The sequence below is a fragment of the Rhinichthys klamathensis genome, unplaced genomic scaffold (assembly GCF_029890125.1).
Source record: "Rhinichthys klamathensis goyatoka isolate OS25496 unplaced genomic scaffold, OSU_Roscu_1.1 h1tg000269l_1, whole genome shotgun sequence".
NCBI classification, from domain to species: domain Eukaryota; kingdom Metazoa; phylum Chordata; class Actinopteri; order Cypriniformes; family Leuciscidae; genus Rhinichthys; species Rhinichthys klamathensis.
Genome location: NW_026606789.1, coordinates 1,572,418 through 1,597,232, shown reverse-complemented (window position 1 = coordinate 1,597,232; position 24,815 = coordinate 1,572,418). Strand labels below are relative to the sequence as shown.

At 36.2% G+C, this 24,815-nt stretch overlaps 2 protein-coding genes across 2 annotated transcripts; both read left to right on the top strand.

Moving 5' to 3' along the window:
- The first annotated feature begins 1,504 nt into the window (after positions 1 to 1,504).
- On the top strand, positions 1,505 to 11,424 carry ttll10 (tubulin tyrosine ligase-like family, member 10). The gene is made up of 11 exons (XM_056268133.1): positions 1,505 to 1,877; positions 3,255 to 3,360; positions 5,269 to 5,387; positions 5,470 to 5,590; positions 5,750 to 5,826; positions 5,951 to 6,131; positions 7,806 to 7,977; positions 8,073 to 8,213; positions 8,655 to 8,771; positions 10,249 to 10,342; positions 10,618 to 11,424. The coding sequence occupies exons 1-11, from the start codon at positions 1,598 to 1,600 to the stop codon at positions 11,397 to 11,399; spliced, it is 2,190 nt and encodes a 729-aa protein (XP_056124108.1). The 5' UTR covers positions 1,505 to 1,597; the 3' UTR covers positions 11,400 to 11,424.
- Positions 11,425 to 13,628: 2,204 nt separating this feature from the next.
- On the top strand, positions 13,629 to 22,129 carry LOC130102184 (rho guanine nucleotide exchange factor 6). The gene is made up of 12 exons (XM_056268120.1): positions 13,629 to 14,225; positions 15,496 to 15,595; positions 18,470 to 18,520; positions 18,635 to 18,778; positions 19,003 to 19,089; positions 19,178 to 19,259; positions 19,390 to 19,526; positions 19,704 to 19,850; positions 19,945 to 20,031; positions 20,612 to 20,687; positions 21,493 to 21,569; positions 21,729 to 22,129. The coding sequence occupies exons 1-12, from the start codon at positions 14,137 to 14,139 to the stop codon at positions 21,798 to 21,800; spliced, it is 1,149 nt and encodes a 382-aa protein (XP_056124095.1). The 5' UTR covers positions 13,629 to 14,136; the 3' UTR covers positions 21,801 to 22,129.
- The last annotated feature ends 2,686 nt before the right edge of the window (positions 22,130 to 24,815 follow it).

Below are 24,815 nucleotides of genomic sequence, written 5' to 3'. Positions count from 1 at the left end.
ATTAGCTCTACTCAATAAGCAAGACCAATGGAAGCTGGTTTAAGCTAAATGAGTGTCAGGAGTGGGATTACAGTTAACTGCCACTGGTGTCTGGGTGTGTCTTACAGAGTCGGTTGTTATGAAGAGCAGTAATTTTCACACTTTCTAGGAGACACCCTGAAATGTAGGATATGTGGGAACTACCTCCGCATCTAAAACATGAAAAAATATGTATCTGCATTCACATGATTAAAATAAACGGAGGTTCAAATCTCTCAGTCCACACTGAAAATGAGGGATTCAAAATCTAATTTAAACCTGGAAATAAACTGACAGTTTTAGAATGTTTAAACATTTTAAACAAAGTAACTTTACAATGTAAAATTACAAAGAAAAATGTCCATGTTATTGAAGTAAATTAAGATTATCACATATTATGGCGATATGTAACAATGTAGCCTGACAAAAACTACAAAAAAGTTAGAGAAGCATTACAGTACTTGACTGTGCAAATACAGATCAAATATGTGTTGTCTAATGCAACACAATATGGTTACACACAATTAGAATATGAATAAGAAGGTCTTATTAAGGTAATTGCATAGAGACAGGTGTGTTTGGGCTTGATATTTATTGAGGTTTTGTTCTTTGTTTGACATTTTACCTTTGTGTTATGTTCATGACAACACAATCCTGAAAAAAACAACATACAGAGACAGATAGGCCTCTATAAGCCGAGCAATTAAAACCATTGTCTAAGATCTTTTTATGGGACATTGATCCATTTTGAAATCAACATTAGCTCCAATTTCCATGTTTTACACCTAATTGAACACAATACCTTAAAAGATATCAAATAAACAGCATCAGTGCACACCATTCATTGTGGTTGAAAATGCACTCTCAATGCCAAAACAGTAATCTGTAAGACGATTAATAATGAATGGTGTTAGGTTGGAAACACTGAGAATCATTTCCTGGAGTGATTCTTTTGTTCTGAGATTCTAGCCTCCAGTAGTAGCTGTTGCTAAGACACCCATTTCCTAGGTAACAAGCAGTTGTTTACATTGGCCTGGCTAGTTTGAGTTAGCATGCTCCAAAAGTCTCTTAAGTACACGGACTGAATAAACAATGTTTGACTGCCATATCATACAATCACGACCAGTTTAGATGTTCCAAATGGAGACAGCAACTTCTTAAAAGAGGAATGGAACAATAAAGATTTTGTAATCTCCAAAATCACAGTAAGTTTAATAAAAATTATATTTACTAAATTCAAAGTAGCTGCTAAGCTAATCCACCATTGCTAAAATGCAGTAATAAAAGTTTTTTCCTTGGTTATATGTAATGTGTTTTCTGCATTTTTTAATTGTATGCGTTACAAAATTTTGTTTTGCTAAAATAAGTGTTACCGCTCAAATCATTCTTTGGTACTGCAGTTTCAAGGTTATTTTCTCAAGCAATTCCAGTGACCAATAAATACCAAGTTGAAATGTTGCCAAGCATATCTGATGTTGCTGTTTTCTGGATCACTGGCTCTACAGAGGTCAGTCGGGCACTGCTAGGCAAATCTCTTTTCTTCTCCATGGATCTGGGCTGGTAGGGGGGAGTGACCGTGATGTCATCTGAGAGCCGGGTTGAGCCCCGTCAGCACAGAGAAGAGCCAGCTGCTGGACAGAGACAGGACACACAGCATGTCCGTGGATACACACAGCAGACGATGAGCGGCCTGGGCCAATCAGACGAGGAGGAGAAGGGCAGCCCGCTGAATGCTGGGGTTGAGGTGGTGGTGCCACAACATGTGAATGGAGCTGGAATGCAGAAGGAGAAGAGCAAGGAGATAAGGAGACGGGCCGCTCAGATGCACAGAGTAAAACATCTGGATGCAGCCCCGCCAGGTGTGTGAGATTATTTGTGTGTTTTTTATGTAGATGGAGAGACACTCATAGATTCTGTACTGCAGTTTGTTTATTACTTTACTTTCATTACTTATTTTAGATGTCACTGCACTATTAAATTCATTCATTCAATGAGCAAATGTTGTCTGGTATTAAGGGGATACAGTGAGTAGTATCTGGCTGATCATAACATGGCTGCTCCCATGAGACGACAAGCTCCACATAAAAGAAAAATGCTTTTAGGTTACTGATACTGGAATCTTAAATAAATACATTATAAGTATTATTCAATTATTTTTATCTATTACTTGTTTAATAAGGAAAAGATATCGTGCTCCTATAAAACACTTTTTAACTGTAACTTGGAATGCAGTCTTATAATTAATATTTGCCGTAATTATAATATGAATAAGTATAACAAATATGTATTATTATTAATAATAATAATATATCTTAAAATAAATATTATTATAAAAATTAATTTCAATGCTTTTGAAATATCTAATGCTTGAGATCAATGGAAAAGTATTAATACTTCTGTTTAATAATTTACATAAAAACAAATGTAACTAATTTGAATATACTGTAGTATTGTTGATATTGATACGTTTTGAAACATATCCAGTTAAAAATGCCATATACTGAAATGACTGAAGTCAAAACATTTCTTTATACCTACAACTTATTAATAAGTAAAAGATTATACCTAACGCAGTATTTATGGTCTTATATTTAATATTTACCATTATTTTAATTATGATATAATAATTATAATTGTTGTTATTAGCATTGTCATTAGCATTATTATTATACAAATAAATCATTAAATTGAAAAAAGTAATAATGGTTCAGAATAAAAACCTTTTAACCAAGGTGTTTTGGATGGGATCTTTTTGATAGATCCGTTTCATGAATAAACAGTATTTTGTTCTTTAACAGTGATTTTTTTCCCTTTAACAGTATTTAATATACTGTGGTATTGGTAGTATTGATAGGTTCTAAAACAAAAATATAAAAAGGCCACAGTAGAATGACTCAGTTAATCAGCATTCTGTAAAATGGCTCAGTGCCAGCAAACAAACTAGACAACATGGTACAGGGTTAAGTCTAGTCAGACGTGCACTCGCGGGCCAGGAAAAGGAGGTGAGATTAATTTAACACCTTGTTGGATCAGGTGTCTCCCACAAGTCCAACTCTGATCCGCCCCCAGCTGACGCATGTTATGACACTCACGATTCTTACAAGGGTCATTGCCAATTTTCCAACCACCTTTTCATTGTATGTCTCGATAAATAATGTAAAATATAGTCCATGTATTATTTTTAATTGTTTAGAAAGTGAAGTTCACTTAGTTTGTATTTCTTTGTGTATGTAAAGGTTCGGTGAGCAACTCAATTGTTGAGAGGGACAGAGACAAGCGGCCTGAAGATCCACGGGGCCCTGGACCCTTCTTCTTCTTTGGGGGGAGCAATGGGGCCTCCATGTGAGTATATAAAAACCCTTTGACCAGGGAATATTTTTGAAAGATCCATTCATCAATAAAACAATTTTAAGTGATGTTTTATAGTTTGTGATTTGTCATGTGTTATACATAATTTGTAGCCTGGTTAAAACCAGACCATTCTCAGTTGTAACTGAGTTATGGTCTGGCAAAGCGTCATAGACAAATCATTTCCAGAGGGGCGTCACCAACGGACGTCGCGGATAGACCTAAAACCAATCAGAGCGATGAAGGAGATGACGTATGCAGAGCGGCGGAAAAACATCTCCGTGTGTTGTTCTTTGCTCGGTTTTTAACAAAAAGGAAACGTTCAAATCGCTTAAAACAGACGCGATAGCTGATTCGAACGAGTGATGTTGGACGGCGGCATCCATCTTTGTAATGTAGGCTACAAAATCTGCTTCAAAATCCCAGCGCTGTCGTCATCGTGTAAAGCCCGCCCCAACGTTTCTGATTGGTGCCTCGATTTCGACGGATTGGAAATGGGCTTGAATGAGCTCTTTGCCAGACTAACTTTCAGAGCAAATCTAAATTTGCCGGAAGTTGTCTGGGTTTTCCCAGGCTACATGATTTGCAGAAATCAGTTCAATTTGACTAACGCACCGCAGTTTTAGTGTTTTTCTTGGTCTTTCTTTGGCCTTTAGTCTGGAGTGGGTCCTTGAGAGGCCTACAACCATAGTGCGAATTACAGGGGGTACTGGGGGGTACTATACCCCCCAATGAAGACCCAGTACCCCCCAAAGGGACAGAAATATCAGTTTTGGGGGGGTCAGATAATTTTCCTGATATTGTGAAAAAATATAATTACAGTTACAATACAAGTCAACTCCTATTTTCACTGTAGGAACATTTTAATGTAAAGCGATTTCAGCGAACACCCCTATTGTGGACCGTACCATTTTTAACCACCGTGGAGATAGAGAAGGGCAGCTAGCCGAGTGAGTTGTTGTTGTTGTGCTCCTGCTAATGTACGGACAAAGTTGCGCTGTTGCGGCTCGCGCAGTTATTTATAACATTAATTTATAGTTAAGAAACAATATATAGGCTACACACGACCAGAGTGCTGTTTTCCTGAATGCCATCACGATTGAAACCGAGATATTGATTTCATAACAGTTCGATAAACAAGTAAAATAGTTCAAATTAAGTTACTTACATTTTTAGACGCAATGACTGTTTTTGTTCTGTTTCAGCAGCGAAAATAGTTCCAAACAACAGAACCACAGCGCATCTCAGAGCAACACTCATCCATGATTCATTACTGAATAATTCAGCGTTTTGAACTAATCGCTCGAGTCAAAGATTCAATTACCCATTATTAAACCGCCTCATTCTGAATAAATCAGCCGTTTGAACGAATCGTTTAAATGAATGACTCAATGAATCGCTCACTAAGCCGCCTGCGCCTCCTACTGGCGGTTTAGTTTCAAAGTATCATTCTTTTCAACATTCCTTATATTATTCAAAAAATATTTAAAACAATCTCATAATCTCATTTAATACAGTTATAATTTTTCAATGTAAATTATTTAATTTGATTGGCCGCTAGGCTGTCTTATTATTTTAATTGAATGTAGCCTATTAATAAAATGTAAGAATTTGAAATGAAATTTAGAGCATACATTAAATAAAATTAAGGAAAACTGCCCTTTTATAAAGGTACATAAAATTATTCAGATAAGAGTGTTTTCAAAAATGAGGGAAGGAGCAGTACCCCCCAATTATGGTGAGGTAATTCGCACTCTGCCTACAACCATATAATCAATATATAGACATACCAGTGGCTTATGATGAATAAAGAAATAGACAGATTTTCCTCTTCTTGAGAATCTCTCAACCCATTTTTTAAATCCTTTCAAACATGATATCTTGGTTCGATCTTATATTTAGAGTTGTTTCATATTGTGAGGGTCGAGGCTGGCAGCGCATATTTGACAAGACCAGGACGGACTACAAGCTCAAATGGTGTGAAACTAAATCACCTGCTACCTACAACGGCTTCAAAGCAGGTGATCTACGTTTCATTATGTCAAGATCACAGGAATCATAAACAAAACATTCCACACTTTGTCTGTTTTTTTTTTCTTACAGGTGGCCAATTGCTTTACCAGATACCCAATAATAAGGTCTTGACCACTAAGATTGGCCTTCTGAACAGCCTACGGGAATATGACAGAGTCAGCAGCAAGGTTAATTATGGATGTGGAAACAGGTTAAAAATGAATATACTTTTTGATAGTACCAGTTACACAAATCTTTGATAGCATTTTCAGAATATCAGTCATGTTTACTTTACTATATGTCACCACTGAAATATTCTTCTTTTATCTAACTGCCACATCTACATACACAATTGTTTTGAATGTTGCAGGAGGATGAAGCTTGAGGACTTCTTTCCTGTCACTTTCCGTATGGATATGAAGGATGAGAGAGAAGCTTACTTTAAAGGCATGGCTACATGTTATAGAGATACAGAAAGAAACAGTAGATAAAGATATACTGTTGAAACCATATCGTCAGTACTTCATCATCAGTGAGAGTCTAATAAATGTAAAATTGATGTGGTCTTTAGGAATATGCAATGATAAATCCAGCATGTGGATCTGCAAGCCGACAGGCCTTAATCAGGGTCGTGGTATTTTTCTACTGCGGATGCCAGAAGACATCACAGCATTCAGAGAACGACTGCAGAACACAATGGAGAAGAACAGGAAGTCGCCTTTCAATACGCCACAAGCTCTGATTGTTCAACGGTAAGTATAGCTGACAATTTCAAAAGACCACATGTTTCAATTATATGTAATCATGCTGTGAATCACGGCCTCAGTGTCCTCCTATAATCCTGCTAAAATTCATGGTCAACGCCACAGGCATCAATCAAAAACAGCTTGATGTTTACATGCTAATTTTTTCAGTCAGAAATCAGGCAACATTACAAAATGCAGTTGTGCCACAGGGGAAGCTAACATGCATCTTCTACTCTGCAGGGAGGCTGTGATCAGGGCTAGTTTCTGTTATTCTAGCTGTAGCCGAAACGCGTTGGAGTTTTTTAGATGGTTAATTTGACCAAGCCATAAGAATAGAGACCACTATTCTTTTATTATTGAGGTTGCTAGAACCGTAGCTATATATATGCTTCATTAGCGACTGTTTCTATGGGCCACTAGCCTGACGTCGTCATACGTCAGGCTCTAGTCAGAATGTGAGTCTGATACTGCTCCATTGGGCTGTGATTATGGGGCGTTTCAACCGAACCAGGAAAAAATGCCACTCCACTCAATTTTATAGACCGAATCCTGTAGGAAGGACGGCAAAAACATCTTTCCGTTCGACAAATGCCTTGATCGCGGTTCTGTTCCTCTTTTAAAATGAATGGGCTGTCTAGATCTTCTATAACAGATGCGATGGCTGAATCTACACATCTAAATTCTCCAGCGGCAGCCATTCTTTGTCGTAAACGAATTCAACCCAAGCGCTCTTTGGTGACGTGGGTGATTACGTTACTGTTGATCATCTGTCCATCATCGTATAAAGCCCACCCTGACAATTTGATTGATCCGAACAGCTTTGGTTCGGTAATACTTGCTTCACAACGGATCAAGTCCAGACCGAACTTCCCATCCTCAAATGTTGTGGGCGGGGCTAAGTTCGGCTGGCATCCAGGCTAATGGGCCACTATACTTAAGCCGTCTGCCATATTGGAACGCTCACCGTGTCTTTCTACCCAGATCTGTTCACGTCCTCAGACTCTGATTTTTGCGTTTCTATCAACACTATCAATGCCGAAATGAAACTGCAGCAATCAGATGGTACAAGTAAGAGCTCTGTAAGTCTCATTATTATTGTAATGCCATGTGCTTGGAGACATGAGGTTATTTAACGCAGTCTCTCGTGATGTTTTGCAGACTCTGCTGTGCGCGTTCATGTGTTTTGAAGGAGGCGTGGCTTTGGAGACACTCTGAAGGGAGGGTGGGATCTCATGCTTTTAAAGCTAGCTTGCTATTGCTAGCCTCTCCAAAATTGCCTACCCTACCTTTAAATCTCGGCTGAGGCTTCGTAATGCTGTGGCATCTTGGAAAACTCATTGATTTTTACTGTGAGTAACGACACGTTAACCGTTCCAAGATGGCGGACACATCGACGTTTGTGGAGCAGTCGAATGTGGCATATGCGTATACATACCTGTACTATGGTTAGAACAGCATGGCAAGAAATTTGCCACTGTAGTAAAGGATGCACAAAGTTAACACAATAATTAGTAAATAAATAAATATTAAATCTTTGAATAGATACTAATTAAATGTATATCTATTAAATATTATTTATTAAATTATTATGTTAAGATGAGTATACTGGAATGCATTTTTTAAAAACGTAACCTTAATAAGTAAAAATGAATTTTTCTATGTTCTTCTGATTATTTTAAGGTACATCGAGAACCCTTTGCTACTAAAAGGCCGGAAATTTGATGTGCGGTCATACTTTCTAATTGCTTGCACCTCGCCATACATGGTGTTTTTTCGCCATGGTTATGTCCGATTGACATGTAACCTTTATGACCCCAACTCTGACAATATCACAGCCCACTTGACCAATCAAGTAAGACAATGTGTATATTTAAAGGACTAATTAATGTTAATATCTATATGCTTGTTTTTAGGCTATAAGATACTACAATTTGTCCTTTGTTGCAGTACATGCAGAAGAAACACCCTCTCTACAGCCTGCTAAAAGAGGAGACCGTTTGGTCCATGGAGCGCTTCAATACATACATTAATGAGACATACATGCTGTCAAAGGGTCTGCCTAAAGATTGGGTTCTGGGTCCTTTCGCAGTGAGTTTGATATTTTTTCACACATCAAAGAGGCAATATCCTCAAAATATTTCTATAGATTTATATAATAAGTGATAATCAAAAAGATCAAGTGAAAATATCTGTTAACCTGATTTAGTAGGAAGGTCTACATGTAGGCTATCTTTCAAAGTAATGACTGCATGTAGATTTATTCAAACTACTTGAAAGGATGCAGATGTCCTGTTGTCATGGTAACAATGGTTTTGGGAGTTGATGAAATATTAAAAGGGAAGCTCATCAAATTTATCGAGAAAGATGAAACTGAATAGGAAAATAAATGTGGTAAATTAAAGGCCATATTTTATCTTGGAGCTCAAAACAAAATTATATTTTTGACAGGCGAATATGAACTCTAAAACCGAGGAACATCATTTCATTTGAGATTTCAGTAACTAAACTAAACGTTTTGTCATTCTGCAGAAAAGGATGCAAACTGTCATCATGCAGTGCTTTCAAGCCGTCAAAGCCAAGCTGGACTGCAAACTTGGTTACTTTGACCTAATTGGCTGTGACTTCATGATTGATGAGGATTTCAAGGTGAGACACAAAAGAGTGTTTATAGAGACTTCAAGAATGGAAATGTGTGTGTGTTGGAAGCCTGACAGGCTTAACAGAGTCAGACACAGGAGATTAGTTTTAGAATTATCCACCGAATGTGCTAAGACGCATTACAAACATAAAGTCTTTATTTATCTCTTCTGTAATCTAATCCTCTTTAGTTTCTTCAAGACAATTATGATACAGTTTTTAATGCTGGCATGATTCTCTGGAAACATGATGTTCAGAGGCCAGTATTGTCCCCCTATGGAGCATCCTAAATTCAATCCCTGCCAAGCAGTTGCCAGGCAACCCGTGTACTGTCAGCGTAAACATGCGTTCCCAGGCCAGGCACATTCTGGTCTCCAGGTTACCAGATCATGGATTCACACATAACAACCAACAACATTTATATTGGAAGATATTATACAGTATACTTATGAAATAAGACTATAACAGTACCTTAAAAGCCTTGCATTGAAATATTCAAACGGAACACTCTTCCTCAGTGAGATGTGTGTACGTGTTTCACACTCAGTGTCAGTGTGTAATCTTGTCATACTGTTTCCTCTGCACTGATCACAAGAAAAAAAAATGTGTTTGTTGTACATAACACATACTGTATTTGTGGTTTAGCCGAAATATGCATTTACATATTTTACTGTAAAATGAATATAGCAATTTGAGTAGGGTAAGACTGCCATCTACTGTTAAAAGTGTGTCTCAGAAAGTAAACTGTAATGTGTTGCAGGGTTTTTGTTGGTACTCATAAGGAAAAAGGGTGACATGTTAACGAAGGTTACATTTTCTTTCCGTTTCTTTTTTTACTAGATGTAATTTCTCCTTATTTTATTGCATTAGATACATGCATAGTTATTTAGATCAATTACCTATTTTCGTGGCATTATTTATTATTTATTGTGGCAAACAGTACTAGTTAAAAATTTGGAAACAGTACTATTTTTGATGTTTTTGAAAGTAGTCTCTTATGCTTATCAAGCCTGCATTTATTTGATAAAAAATAGAGAAAAAACTGTAATATTGTGAAAGATCATTACAATTTAAAATAATGGTTTTCCTTTTTAATACACTTTAAAATATAATTTATTTCTGTGATGCAAAGCTGAATTTTACCAGTCTACACTGTCGCATGGTCCTTCAGAAATCATTCTAATATGCAGATTATATGCTACAAAAAGATATATTTAAAATAAATGCTGTTTTTCTTTTTTACTTTTTATTCATCAGCATATATATATATATAGATGTATGTGTATTACATAATTATATATTATCATAATTATAACATTTTGTGTGTGTGTGTGTGTGTGTATACAGTATATATAAACACACACACACACACACACACACACAAAATGTTTTCTTTACAGAATTATGGTCACCTTAAGAAAAGAGCTTGTTTGTAACTTTGTAACCTGAGAAGTCTTGATTGTGATGTGGTGGTTGTTTTGGGCAGGTCTGGTTGCTCGAGATGAACTGTAACCCTGCCCTGCATACTAACTGTGAAGTACTGAAAGATGTGATACCACGGACAGTCAATGAGGCACTTGGTGAGCTATTTGTTTCACTAAATAATAACTCGGAATGCACTAAATATATTTAACCCAAACATATATTCAGACAATTATGTCCAAACAAATGTGTTTTAAAATGCAAAGTATCAACAGTGTGACATTTCATGCCATTCTAAATGAGATAAAAAAAAAAATGTTCTAGTTTGTTAGAATAATGTGTGAAAGCTGTGAAAATATATTGCTTGTGATGATACATGATTAAAAAAAGGTGTGACAACACGTGTTGTAGATATGATATCCTTTCATTTCAGACCTTTCTTTGGAAATCTTTAATAAGTCTTGCTGTGGACTGAAACTGCTTCCACTAAACAGTCGAAGAGAGTTTCTATTTCTGTATGGTGGTGAGACAGCGGCCATAACCAAACAGAGGCAAAACAAAACCACCGGGCCCTTCTTGACCCTCCATTCGAAGAGTTGCTCCACCCACGACAACACAGATAAAACTGTTGCCTTAGAAACACAAACAGGGAAATCAACTAATAGGTACAACAAGTGTTCTGAAACTCAAGGCAAATTTCCTTTCTCTTCCACCGCCATCCACTCTTCCACTGTTTTGTCCAATACCAGCCCACCTTCACAGCAGCCAATGAAACAACATGCAGCAGTAGCAGCTATAACACAGAAGCCTCTGACATCCAAAGCTCAAGAAACAAACCAGTCTCGACCATACCAGTCCAGACCTGTCCGTGCACGTGTGGAGTTGCACCTCAGCAAGTGCACCTGGCATCAACCTGCAGTGATATCCAACCTCAACGTGCCTCCACAACCGGTGAGAAGGGCTATCACGTCATTGTCTACACCAGCCCTGAGCAAAGGCTCAAACCCCACACAAAGACTTGGAACTCAAGGCTGGCAGACAGACAAAATTATGCATATGAGTTACAACCTAAAGATGTCCCAGATTCAATTGGCTGAGCCATACTCCCTCCACACTGTGGGGACAGAAAAGAAAGAGCCCAAAGAAAAGAAAAAGGAAGATGACACTGCACTTTTACATCAAAAGAGTTATTATAAGGGCTTCTTCTCAAAATAATTAGAATTTGCTTCTCCTTATGACTAATGTTGTTCCTCATCACCAGAAGCATCATGCTCATTTAAACTGATGCTCCTGCTGATAAAAAAAAAAAAAAAAGATTTACGTCACCCAAGTTTAAACATCATACATCATCTATCCTCCCTCAAAACGCTTGACTTTGCTCTGTGGAAAGCAAAATGAGTTAAACGTATTAAAATGCCAAAGCTGCTTTTACAATAAAAATGCATGGTAAACACTAAGTCTGACTAAAGTCTGTGTAACTACTTTATTTATTATATATACCCTACCTTTCAAAAGTTTGGGGTTGGTAAAAATGTTTAAATACTTTTAATAGAAGTCACTATGCTCACCAAGGCTGCATTTATTTGGTAAAATAAATAAATAAATACAGTAACAACAGTAATATTATAAAATATTATTACATTTTAATTAAAATAATTTTTCTATTTAAAAATTGTAATTTATTCCTAAGAGGACAAAGCTGAGTTTTCCATTACTCCAGTCTTCAGTCTAATTTGCTCAAGAAACATTTCTTATTATTATCAATGTTGAAAACAGTTATATTTTTGTGGAAACTGTGATACATTTTTTTAGGATTCTTTGATGAATAAAAGTATACCTGTACAAAAGTGTACAAAAGAACATTGACATATTTAAACAAATAAATTGCAAATAAAATAAAGCATTTTCACTTTTGATCAATTTACTTCATCCTTGCTTCACAAAAGTATTAATTTCTTTAAAAACAAATCTTACTGACCATATTACAGAAACAATACCCCCTTTTTGAGCATAGACGTAAAAATGCACTAAAGGGTTGGTTCACCCAAAAAGGAACATTCTGTCATTAATAACTACATATCATTCAAAACCCACAAGACCTTTGTTCATCTTTGGAACACAAATTAACATATTTTTGATGAAATCACAAAAATAACGACTTCTCTTCCGTGTCAGTCTCTGATGCTGTTCTCGTTGTCTTCCGGGTTCTACGTCAGAACGTGCCGGCTCAGTATTGGCTAGCTCCTGAGTCAGCATCACACGCATGCGTTGAGGTGCTCACGTTAACAGCGTCAGAGTCAGTGTTTTTTTGCGCGCAAAAAGTATTCTCATCGCTTCATAACATTAAGATTGGACCACTGTAGTCACATGGACTGCTTTGACAATGTCTGACTATGGGCCTTGAAAGTGGTGATTGCATTGCAGTCTATGGGGTCAGAAAGTTCTGGGATTTCATCAAAAATATCTTCGTTTGTGTTCCGAAGATGACAAAGGGTTTGGAATGACACGAGGGTGATAATTAATGACAGAAATTTCATTTTTTGGTGAACTAACCCTTTAAATCTATACAAAAGGTTGTAATTCATGAATACAGACCAAAGGCCGGTCTCTTTATAATGAAGACACTCAGCAGATTATTGCTGAAGTGAAAGCACTTCATAAAGTTTCAATTTACTGCAAAGCAAATGTACTTAACATTTTTTGTTATACAAAATATATGTATTTTTTATATTTCTTACTCTAAAAATGCTATAAAATCAAAGCCATATGTCTAACCAAGATGTGTTCCGAATTTAAAGTTGATATCACAAAAATTGAAGTTCCCATGAGATGTTGTTTAGGCGCTATAAAAATGTTTAAATCATTCTCCTGCACAAATTAATACATTTCTGTCACTATATCGCAAAATATGGAACCTTGAGTCTCAAACCTTTCCAATGATATGCGTTTAGTCAAAATTAGAAAAGTTTTGATTACAAGATGGTGCAGTGAATTTTGTAATATGAAACATGGCACGGCTAGCAGGACAGTTAAGAGGTTACGATTTGAACCATTGCTCACTATAAATTCAAAACAACACCACTAGACTAAGACATCTTTAAGCTTTGAAGAAAAATGCTAAGCTGCTAAAAAGTGTTTTGTTTTTTTGTGGGGAGGTTATGTCTTATCTGGGTCACATAGTAAGACAGTATCACTTCATCTTTCACATATTGACACAGCATGAAAAATGAAGCATAGTGCATCATTTCAACAAACCAGTTAAGTTTCGAAGGGATTTTGAATGTTCTCTTTGACTAAAGTTCAGACAACCACCCATTTTTTTTTTTTTTTTTGGTTGGTGGCAGCCACAAGACCCTCCTTCTTCCTCCATCTGTAGCATATGCGACAAAACAAACAACATTAGACCTTTACACTCTAACCCACTCCTTACCACCAATTGAGACAGTTTGAGATTCAGCTGCAGTTTTCTTGTTGTGGTTACTCTTTGCCTACATTTGTGTGTTGACTTCATGAGGTGTAATCATAATCTTAAGTGGGATTTGTTTATTGATGCTGCTTGCATTCCACGTGCGTAAAATCAAAGTCGAAACAAACCGTTCAATGCTTTCAAGCTCACTCACAGATGAAACAGTGAAGAGAGGAAGTTGTGTTGCCCGCTGCCGCGTCACTGCTGATAGCAACAGGAAGAAATAGTGCAGCATTTGTGTGTAACTGCTGTGCTGGATAGTTTCATACAACTCTCTTGCTCCTCTTCATTGGCTCCCAACGTTGGCTTCGGTTCAATGTCAAGACACCTCATTCAGGCTTCTTTGCATCTCATTCTTGAACCCTGCTTATAGTCTGTTGGGGTGTGGGGCGTGTGGGGGTGACCAGATGGCCCTCAGTGTGTAGTTTAGAGGAGAAGCCATTGGGGACGTGTGTGTGGAAAGGAGTGGTAAGGTGCAGACAAGCTATGGGATGCTGCAGTGTGACCCAGAGGAATACGGGAACTGATGAAGTGGGCCCAGATGAGATCGAACTCCTGGAAATCAACAATGCAGGGTAAGAGATTGACTGCCGCATGGTTGTTCTTTTGCTCATGCATTTCAGTTGGAAGCCAGGCTCTTGCGTGCACAGAATATACTTAGTAGCAGAACTTCCTCCTTTCAGAGTGTTAGGTAATGTTTGATAACATTTTGAAAACCGCAAAGGGTATGTTGTTCATAATCAAGATGTTAAAATGGAAGTAGCTGTCCACTGGAGTTGTGAATGTTTGAATTAGCTTTACATATATGTATTCTAAGAGTGGTGGTTTTTATGGTAAGAAACCACGTGACAGTTTCAGTTTTAGCCAGTAAGTAATTTATAGAGACCCCTTTTTCAGCGTCAAACCATTCTGCTGATTCTGTCTGTCTGAAATTGATCTGATGAAACTGTGTGAAACATCTTGAGCTTCTTGTGTAAGTTGTAGTTGTCTTATTCCCCTCACAATGATGGTGTTTACCGTGGATGGGCAGCAGACTTGCAGCTAGATCTCATAAGATCCTCTCATACACCAAATGAGGCAGAACTAATGCAACTAGTATAGCTAATTAAAGGAGCCAAGTGTGTTTGAGCAGTCTGGTGTCTTACTCCAGGCTGGAAGCCTCAATCCTCTCATTAGGAGACTGTAGGGATTAGAGTGGGAGTTAATCAGAGCTCATAAGCTTTATGTGGCCAAACTAGCAGAAAAACGGGGATCAGACAACGGCCAATCTGCAGAAATAAACACAGGTTGTTAATATGCAGATATCCAACTACGTCAGGGGTGAAAACATGGTTTGTTTGGGGTAATTACAATGTTAAATCACTAATTTTGTGGGTAATGGTCTTGCAATATTCCTGTTGAAGTGTCTATAGGTTCTTAGTGTTGCTCAAAGAGTCAGGCCTATTGAGGGTCAGATGGCGGATGTCTGCTTGTCATTCACCACCCACAGTAAGCTGCTTATGTCTGAGCACTTCCCCAGCAAGCAGCATGCGTAAAAGCAGCGGGAACAGAGGGTCTGGGGATGAAATAAGTAACATTCAGGGAACAAACCTCATACAAAGCGTGTAAAAATTCTAAAGATGGCTGCGCACTTGTTTCTCTGGCACATAAGGTCAATAGTATGAATCAGAAGTGCCCACTCAGTCACAGAAAATAGGTTACTTCCACATTACTACAGCAGGTGAAATTCTCTCCCACTAAATCAATCATACAGCGCACAACAATTTGCATTGTGTTTCTTAAATCCTCATCTGTTATGCTGCAAGATAAAGTGATTTGACACTGTTTAGCCATCTGCGGTTTCAGGCTCTGGAGTCTCTCTGAAAGCAGACTCCAAATTTCCACAAGGAATGGCACAGATGAAGGTCCTCATCGTTGTCCTTCTGTGAGGCACCTGAAGCAGGAGGTAAGCCAGTAAACAGGAAGTTGCAATGGGTGTAGCTATGTTTCCCAAAAAAAAAAAAAAAGATAACATGCAGAGAAAACAAAAGAGAAACAATTGGCTAAAATTTTTGGCTAAAAATTTGTTGGACTTTTAAAAATCTATAAATCTATGAATCTATCTATAAATTACATGAACGTCTGTCGGTCTGTGTGTCTGTCTGTCTGTCTGTCTGTTAATCGAATATCTCTCGAACCGTTAGTCCGATGGATTTCAAACTTGACAGGTGTCTTGCTACGTGCAGTGCCGAGTTTGACGTTGTTTGGATTAGAAATGCAAAAGATATTGTTAAATATATCGGTAAACGAAGCACACATTGAAGTTGTGGTTTAAAAATAAACATTCTGACATCAGAGAGGGTTGTGGTTTAAAAATTGTGGTTTAAAAATAAACATTCTGTCAGCTAAACAGTCAGCTACACTGTTTACTTCTGAAGTAAAAAGGTAGCGATTCTTTTCGTGAAATGTATAGCAATTTTTTTCAATGTTGTTGTTATACATTTATTACAATGTAATTATACGTTTATTACAATGTAATTATACATTGTTTACAGTGTTATTATACATTTATTACAATGTAATTATACATTTATTACAGTGTAATTATACATTTATTACAGTGTTATTATACATTTATTACAGTGTTATTATACATTTATTGCAGTGTTATTATACATTTATTACAATGTAATTATACATTAGTGTTATTCTACATGTATTACAATGTAATTATACATTTATTACAGTGTTATTATACATTACAGTGTTAAACATTTATTACAATATAATTATACATTTGTTGATTCTTTTTGGAAAAAGTAGCGATTCTTTTCTGAAAAAGTAGCGATTCTTTTTGAAAAAAGTAGCAATTCTTTTTGAAAAAAGTAGCGAGTTTTTTGGGAAAAAGTAGCGATTCTTTTGTTTAAAGTAGCGATTCTTTTCTGAAAAAGAAGCGAATCTTTTTGAAAAAAGTAGCGATTCTTTTCCGAAAAAGTAGCGAATCTTTTTGGAAAAAGTAGCTATTCTTTTTGGAAAAAGTAGCAATTCTTTTTGAAAAAAGTAGCGAGTTTTTTGGGAAAAAGTAGCGATTCTTTTGTTTAAAGTAGCGATTCTTTTCTGAAAAAGAAGCGAATCTTTTTGAAAAAAGTAGCGATTCTTTTCCGAAAAAGTAGCGAATCTTTTTGGAAAAAGTAGCGCTACTTTCTGAAAAAAGTAGCGATTCTTTTTAAAAAAGTAGCGATTCTTAAAAAAGTAGCGATTCTTAAAAAAGTAGCAATTCTTTTTGAAAAAAGTAGCAATTCTTTTTGAAAAAGTAGCGATTCTTTTTTTAAAAAGTAGCGATTCTTTTTGAAAAAGTAGCGATTTTGTTGAAAAAAGTAGCAATTCTTTTTGAAAAAAGTAGCGAGTTTTTTTTGGAAAAAGTAGCGATTCTTTTTTTTTAAAGTAGCGATTCTTTTCTGAAAAAGTAGCGAATCTTTTTGGAAAAAGTAGCGCTACTTTCTGAAAAAGTAGCGAATCTTTTTGGAAAAAGTAGCGCTACTTTCTGAAAAAAGTAGCGATTCTTTTTGAAAAAAGTAGCAATTCTTTTTGAAAAAGTAGCGAGTCTTTTTGAAAAAAGTAGCGATTCTTTTTGAAAAAGTAGCGATTTTGTTCAAAAAAGTAGCGATTCTTTTTGAAAAAAGTAGCGATTCTTTTTGAAAAAAGTAGTGCAAAAATGTAATTATACATTTACAGTCACAGTTACAGTCTTATTATACGTTTATTACAATATAATTATACGTTTATTACAATGTAATTATTCATTTTTACAGTGTTTTTATACATTTACTACAAAGTAATTATACATTTATTACAGTATTATACATTTGTTACAATGTAGTTATACATTTATTACAGTGTTATACATTTGTTACAGTCTTATTATATGTTTATTACAATGTTATTATACATTTATTACAGTGTTATACATTTGTTATATTATTATTATTATACATTTGTTGATTCTTTTTGAGAAAAGTAGCAATTCTTTTCTAAAAAGTAGCGATTCTTTTCTGAAAAAGTAGCGATTCGTTTTGAAAAAAGTAGCAAATCTTTTTGAAAAAAGTAGCAAATCTTTTTGAAAAAAGTAGCGATTCTTTTTTGAAAAATTAGCGATTCACTTTTGAAAAAGTAGCGATTCTAGCGAATCTTTTTTGAAAAAGTAGCGATTCATTTTTGAAAAAGTAGCGATTCGTTTTGAAAAAAGTAGCAAATCTTTTTGAAAAAAGTAGCAAATCTTTTTTTGAAAAAGTAGCGATTCACTTTTGAAAAAGTAGTGATTCTACCAATTCTTTTTTGAAAAAGTAGCGATTCATTTTTGAAAAAGTAGCGATTCATTTTTGAAAAAGTAGCGTTTTAATTGAATCTGTAAGTCAGCTACACTGTTTAATATTATATTTTATTCTGGTGCGCTTAACGTTATCGTTTTCTTAGAGTTTAGGCTCCTGTGTAATAGTAGCCTAGGCTATTCAGCAACTCAAACATACCAAACCAACAACTACTAAAAACACACAAAAACTGATTTTGCACGGGCATTGCACTAGTATTTCTAAATTACACAAAAAAGCAACGCAACTGGCATTTATTTTGAACAAAATGTGCATCATTGATGTGTAAATGCCACTTTTTTATATTTTATACATAATTCTATAACAATTGAACATTTTATGTTTTGCTTAGGTGCATTATCTAAATACTTTTTGGAGCCACTGTATTCACAGATAGATGAATGTATAATGTCTGCACTGAATAAGAGTTTTATCAATTTCATCTCCATTTCTGCATCTGTGTCTTGTGCAAGGAACCGGATCCTGTATCTGTGAGGAACAAAACTAAACACAACCATTCACAAGTATGTCTTCATCAGCTTCTAAATAAATAAATAAAATAATCCTTTGTGCATTTGTCAACATTACATGCTCTTTATATAGCATTAGGGTGATTTATTTGTATTTCTGTTTCTCAGCTTGTGCTTTGGGGCGGGACAAAAAAAGAGCTCCATCACAGGCTGTACACTCATCCAATCAGAGAATGGGAAGGACAGGCACCACACACCTATGGAGACATTATCCACTCATCTTCTGTGTATTTACACAGTGGGTACACAAAGGTAACAATTCAACAAAATTGCTTTAGTTCATGTGCCAAACTGCCCTTAACTACACTAAACTATAATGAAGATGGCTTTTGATTTGCTTAGTGGCAATTCAGAAAAAAAATGTTTGGGGGGGTGGGGGGGGGGGGGGGATTTAAGAGGAGCTGAATTCATATTTTTGCATATGTCTAACTTTATGAGTAAATGTAATTTGTATGCATTATGATGTCTGTCCGCAGGCTATGAGCGAAAGATATCTGGTTTTATTTTCCTTCCATTTGTTAATCCTCGCTTTGGACAGTGCTAATCATGAATTTATTTATGAGGTAAGACTCTTTCTATAAGGTGTGAGGAAAATATGTAACGACGTGAGCTTCACTTTAGATTTCGCTGACAATCTGTGTTTCGTCACAGGGCATTCTTCCTCTCTCTGCCATTGAGGTGCATCTGATCTCACAGCAGGACCCCAATTCTCCACATATGTTTGAGATTAGCGGTGAGATCCCCTCTAAAAAAAAATCTAAAAAACACAACAACTTAAATCTCTAAATGAACCCTGAATATGAGATTTTTGAAGTCACAAAAATATTTGAACATGGTACGCCTATATTTATGATATACTCTAGGACCTATGGTGGACTCAAAGATCTTCATTTGTAATAGTGCTACGGAAAAAGATGCCTGGGTGGAGAACATTGAGGAAAGGAGATACAAATCCCTAAGGCAACAGCTGAGCCCGTCCCATAGTACTCTCTCATACCTGGTACATCTTATTCAGCCTTGTACTGCATACCTGGAATATACAGGACTCATAAAACATGGTCAAATATATTTGTTCCTGAATGAACATTGGTTATGTTTGTCCAACGAACCAGATAAGTAAAACAGTATTAGGATCTTTCACATCATTGCTCAGACAGTTTTATTTCCACTATTCCAGGTGCCATGTGATGAAAACTGGAAGAAGGAGGAGCTTAAAAGGTACTTACTGCGGTCTCCGATCTTGCAATGGGAGGGGACGCCCATTCAGCACATGGGCTATCCGAAATACCTTTCATTGGTGCACATCAGCAACATACACAGACAGGTCAGGCTATAGACTAAAAATAGAGAGTGGTGTCCATGTAATTCAGGATGGTACTAAACAGGCCTCTTTCAAACATCTGGACTGGCTTTTGCAGGGACCTCAGGAGCGTTTGCTTGTGCTCTTCCCGTTTGACCTCCTCATTTTATCTCTCGACTGTCATCATGTTCGTGTGAAATATGAGGTAAGCTAATTTTGCTGACAAGCCATACAGAACACTGCATATCAGCAATATGTCTGCAACTATGAGCCATGGACATGTATTTGGCAGCCTCAATTAGTAAATTCTTCTAGAATTCTAAAATTCTTTAAAATAAAGGTTGTTTTTTTCACAGTCAAGCCATAGAAGAACAATTTTTACTTCCCCAAAGAACCTTTCAGTGAACAGTTCTAAAAAGAACCATTTTCTATGAAGAACCTTTTAAAAAATCTAAACAAACTTTTTCCATTATTAAGAACCTTTTGTGGAATGGAAAGTTTCCATGCTGTTAAAGGTTCTTCATGGAAGTAAGTGGTGAACCCTATTTAACTGAAAAGTTAACAGTTGATAAGTGGTGCCAAAGTGCTGTTTATATATAGGCTTCTGTTTCTTTAAAAAAAAAAAAAAAGAAGTAAACGAAGGACCTTCTGGCCACCATTATTGTCATTTGACCTCAGTTTAAGTGATTCTACTTTTTAATACAATAAACAAACATTTAATTTAGATTCAAATATAGGACTATTGTATACATCACAGCACTGAGTTGTATTGTTTTATACTGAAGGGTCGTCTGCCACTAAAGAGCATCAAAGCCATGGAAAGATCGGCACTACCTGGCAGACTGGAGTTTGAACTCACAGGTATACCTTTCTGGACAAATACATTACTCTCATATTCCAACACAACACTTGGACATAACCTCTAAATTGTAAGTAATATAAATCATTTAAGTTTAATATATTTAATATACCGATGGGTTACGGGAGAGCAGTTTAAATGTGCAGCTTTGGCTCTGTTTTGGACAGCACATATTGTCACAGAGTGGTATGTATATCTTCTTACATCACACCCTGCGTTTGTGTCTGTGGTAATGATCTGTACTCTTTTTAAGCACACATCAGTGCTGTTTATCTGTCATGCCAGTCATTTTACTATGACTTGTCATGAGAACCCAGGAAATACTCTTGCATGATATCAAACCATTGGGGTTACTTCTTAGTTGTGCTGTTGGATGTGGGTATAGTAGGATATACTATTTATTATCATATATTGGTCTTTCATAAACATTAAGAAAGCCAAAGTTGGATACATTGCATGATTTGTTGTTCTAAGAAGTCAGAAATCAAGTGATGTGGTAGTCAGATGCTTGTGACTCACCTTCAGAAAATAGCCATGTGATGATAAACACACTCAGACTGGCTTCTCAATGTTCCTCTTATCGCCTGAATTATTTAAAAAATGTCATTACACCAAGTTATAGAACTGACCAGATCAGAAGCCTTTAAAAAAAAAATAGGAGCTGTGATTAATGTTGGCCACTTCAGTTCTTATGCACTTTTCTAACAGACTTCAAGCCACATACTGTACCAACTTTACACAAGTGTGTTTTCTAAACTGTTGTCGGCCTATAATCTTTATGCTGATCTGGAGTGATGTATTTTCCAGGTGAACTGATGGAGCCTCTGCTTGTCTCCTGTATTTACCCTGAGGACTATCAAAGCTGGATCTTCCAGTTACAACAGGCAAGACTGCAGTCTTTGGATTTTAAACCTCTGCATTAAAGACAAGATAATGATCATTAAACTAATTACTTTAGAGTTTACCACACTTTATGAGATGTAAATGCAGCCTAAACAGTATTGATACAATAAATTTGAATACTTTTTTTCCATCTCCCACAGCCTGATAAAGTGGCAGATTCATTGCCACATCACAACCCTCCACCTCTGATACCGAAGAAGCGCAGAAGCTGAGGATGATGACGGATGGGGATTAAAATGTTGTAAACATCAAAATACTTTTGTATTGTGCCCAATGAAAGCTGCTGATGACAAATGAAAATTTTACTGTTGCAATTTACTTAATAAGTAACAAATCTCTTCACTGCTTGTGAGGAAAATCTTCAATAGCTAGGAAACTCAACAGGTTTAGACATTCTGCTCCATTTCAGTAGCCTAATGTTTCTGAGGTAGTGAAAAGAAAACAGGCCTTACACATGCACAAATACAGTAAGTATGAAAATGTATAAAATTAATATAAATGGTTATGTGAGATGTAATAAACTGTTTTAATTATAAATTAATTCCAGGGTCTTGTATTTGTGAGCTAAAGAATCTTTACATAAACTGTCAGAATACACATCAACTAGGCTACAAAATAGCAATTTAAACAAACATTCAACAGCAATATCTTTAAAACTATCCACAATGTGGAAACGTTTCTCCTTTTTTCCCCCTAACAATAAACAGCATTCAAGTGATTCACATTATATAATTTGTAATTAACTTCCTACTTTTCAGACAATGGGACAGAACAGACAAGCTCAGGAGTCAGAGAGTAACTAATATTTTCCTTCACTAGTTTATCCTGCTCTCTGTCACCCCTTATTATCTTTCTTCATGTCATCTCTTGCTGTGGTAAGGTAGAAGGCAGTAGTTGAACTTGTAAATTAACAGGCAGAATGCCAAGTTTTACCTTCCCGCGTCTCGCCAGAAGATGGCGTCCACAGCAAAATCATAGAGGTGTAGCCTACTTTCCTTTGCTCTTAAAATAATAAATTGTTTGATTGCGGTTAGGGTAGTTGACCGATTTCAAGATAGATCGTTTCATTACTACTTTAACTTACCAGGTAAGCAATGTGAACTATATTAGTTGACTAAAGTAGGGAATGAATTAGGGATTTGACACCAAGACAAAACGAGACTCTTGACAGCCTTTTGGTATCTATTTAAAATTTCACAAAACGTGCAGTTTACGTAAACAATCTCTTGAAAACAAAAGACTATAGGAATGGTGTCGGAAGACCCAGGGCTACATTTTGTGGATTAATTAAACCAGTTAGTGAAATAAAAAGGATCAGGGAAATATGTAACGTTAGGCCTATCAGACACTGAGATACCAAATTATTTGTTTACCATATGCATATTAAACCACTAGGATGTCTCCATCATCTTCATCAAAGTAAATGTTTATATACTATGACCATAATATTATGATGAAAGAGTTGAAAAAGTGAAACTAACGTGGGTTCTCAATCCAGTCATTGTATTATTGGTCAAGCCTAGTGAGTGTTGTTGCAGATTACTGTCAGCAGAGGACAGTATGTTAAATGTCTACAAACAATCAAGACGGCAGAGGAAAATATCATAGACAGTAAAAGAGGAAAATATACAACATATCAATCAATTATAAACAATAAAATTACATCATATCACATGACACATCCCAGGCTACAACCGGGATGTTAATCAGTGTCTGTGCTGCTTTAGGATTCTATATTTTTCAGGCAACTTTTATTTCTTTTTGAATATACAATATTGAATATGCCTGCATGTAGCAATTATACATTGCCACAATAAATCGTTAAGTCTACAAGCCTGCACAGCACCTAGCGAGACACTAAGTCAAGAACAGCAGAGGTAGGCTACGACTTCAGGATCGCCCCAGGCCAGACTTTAACTTTCATCCTTTTGATTTCCAGCCACAATTTGTACCCACTCCACACATAGCTTTGGTGTGTTGCCAATACCTAGGCATACTGACATACTGCTGTCATACTTCACAAAGACATATTCAAATTAAAAACAGTGCACATGCAATATGCCAGACTTTGGAAATATGTTCATCATGCAAGGGATCTAAAGACTGCAGAGATGGTCAGCTCTAAATCATGTATCCCCAAGGCATGGTATAGAAAATTATGAAATTTAATTTCGATACACTGATACTTTGGGTTAGATTTAGCCATATTTCCCGTTTGCCACTGACTTTCTTGTGGTTTTATTTTAAAAAAAAATGCCGCTTAATACTCAAAAATCCATTCAATAACCTCTGTGTGGTTTGGTCTGAAGATTATCTAGAAACGTATAGGGATTTGAGACTTTAGAGACTTTGTTGAAGATTGGATATTGAATTGATAAGAGTAGCAGTGAAAAAAAAAAATATTCTAGATGGCACGAAATCTAAAGGGAAGAGATTCAAACCAGTGAGCATGAGGCGGGAAATCATAATGGACAACTTTATGTATATACTGTATATAATACGAAGTGGACATCTGTTCTTCTGGCTGGTAGTCTGAGCGAAAAATATCCCCCTTGTGCTTGGTCCCTTAAATTTTCTAAATGCATCTTCTTGATCTCATTGTCATCAATTCACCTGTGCTTTTTTGAGCTCAGATCTTCCTGCAAACAATCAACAACCTACTAAAAGAACCAAGTCTTTCCCTACATTTCTTTTTCGATAATCCGTTTCACTCGGATTTACTTCGCAATATGGAAGAAAAGATCGATCTCTACCATTTCATAAAAATACAATAGATGCCTACACTGTATGTGAACATTAGTAATACATTTATAACAAATAACATTAACGTTATCATAATACTTGTGAAATTAAACAAAGAATGTATAACCTATAAGCAGTCTTGACTCCATCATTGTGTGCTCAAACTTAAGCCAATTGCTAAAGAAATTGCTAAAGAGGCTATGATACTGTAGCTAATTATTGTTGCAAACCCATAGCAGAAGTAACTTTAATCTGCATGAATGCATTTTGTACAGCACATTATATAAAATGGATAGGAAATGTTTCACTGAGATAAATGGCTTTAATTAGAAATGCATTCCTGGGCCTCTGCAGTCCGTCTCTTATCTGTCTCTAACTACAGCTTCTTTTCTGCAGCTTTTCACGTCTGATTTACAGCAGTTGGAAACCATTCAAGGTTCTCGGGAACAGCTGTGACAAAGAAACTATTCTGTTTACCTGCTACC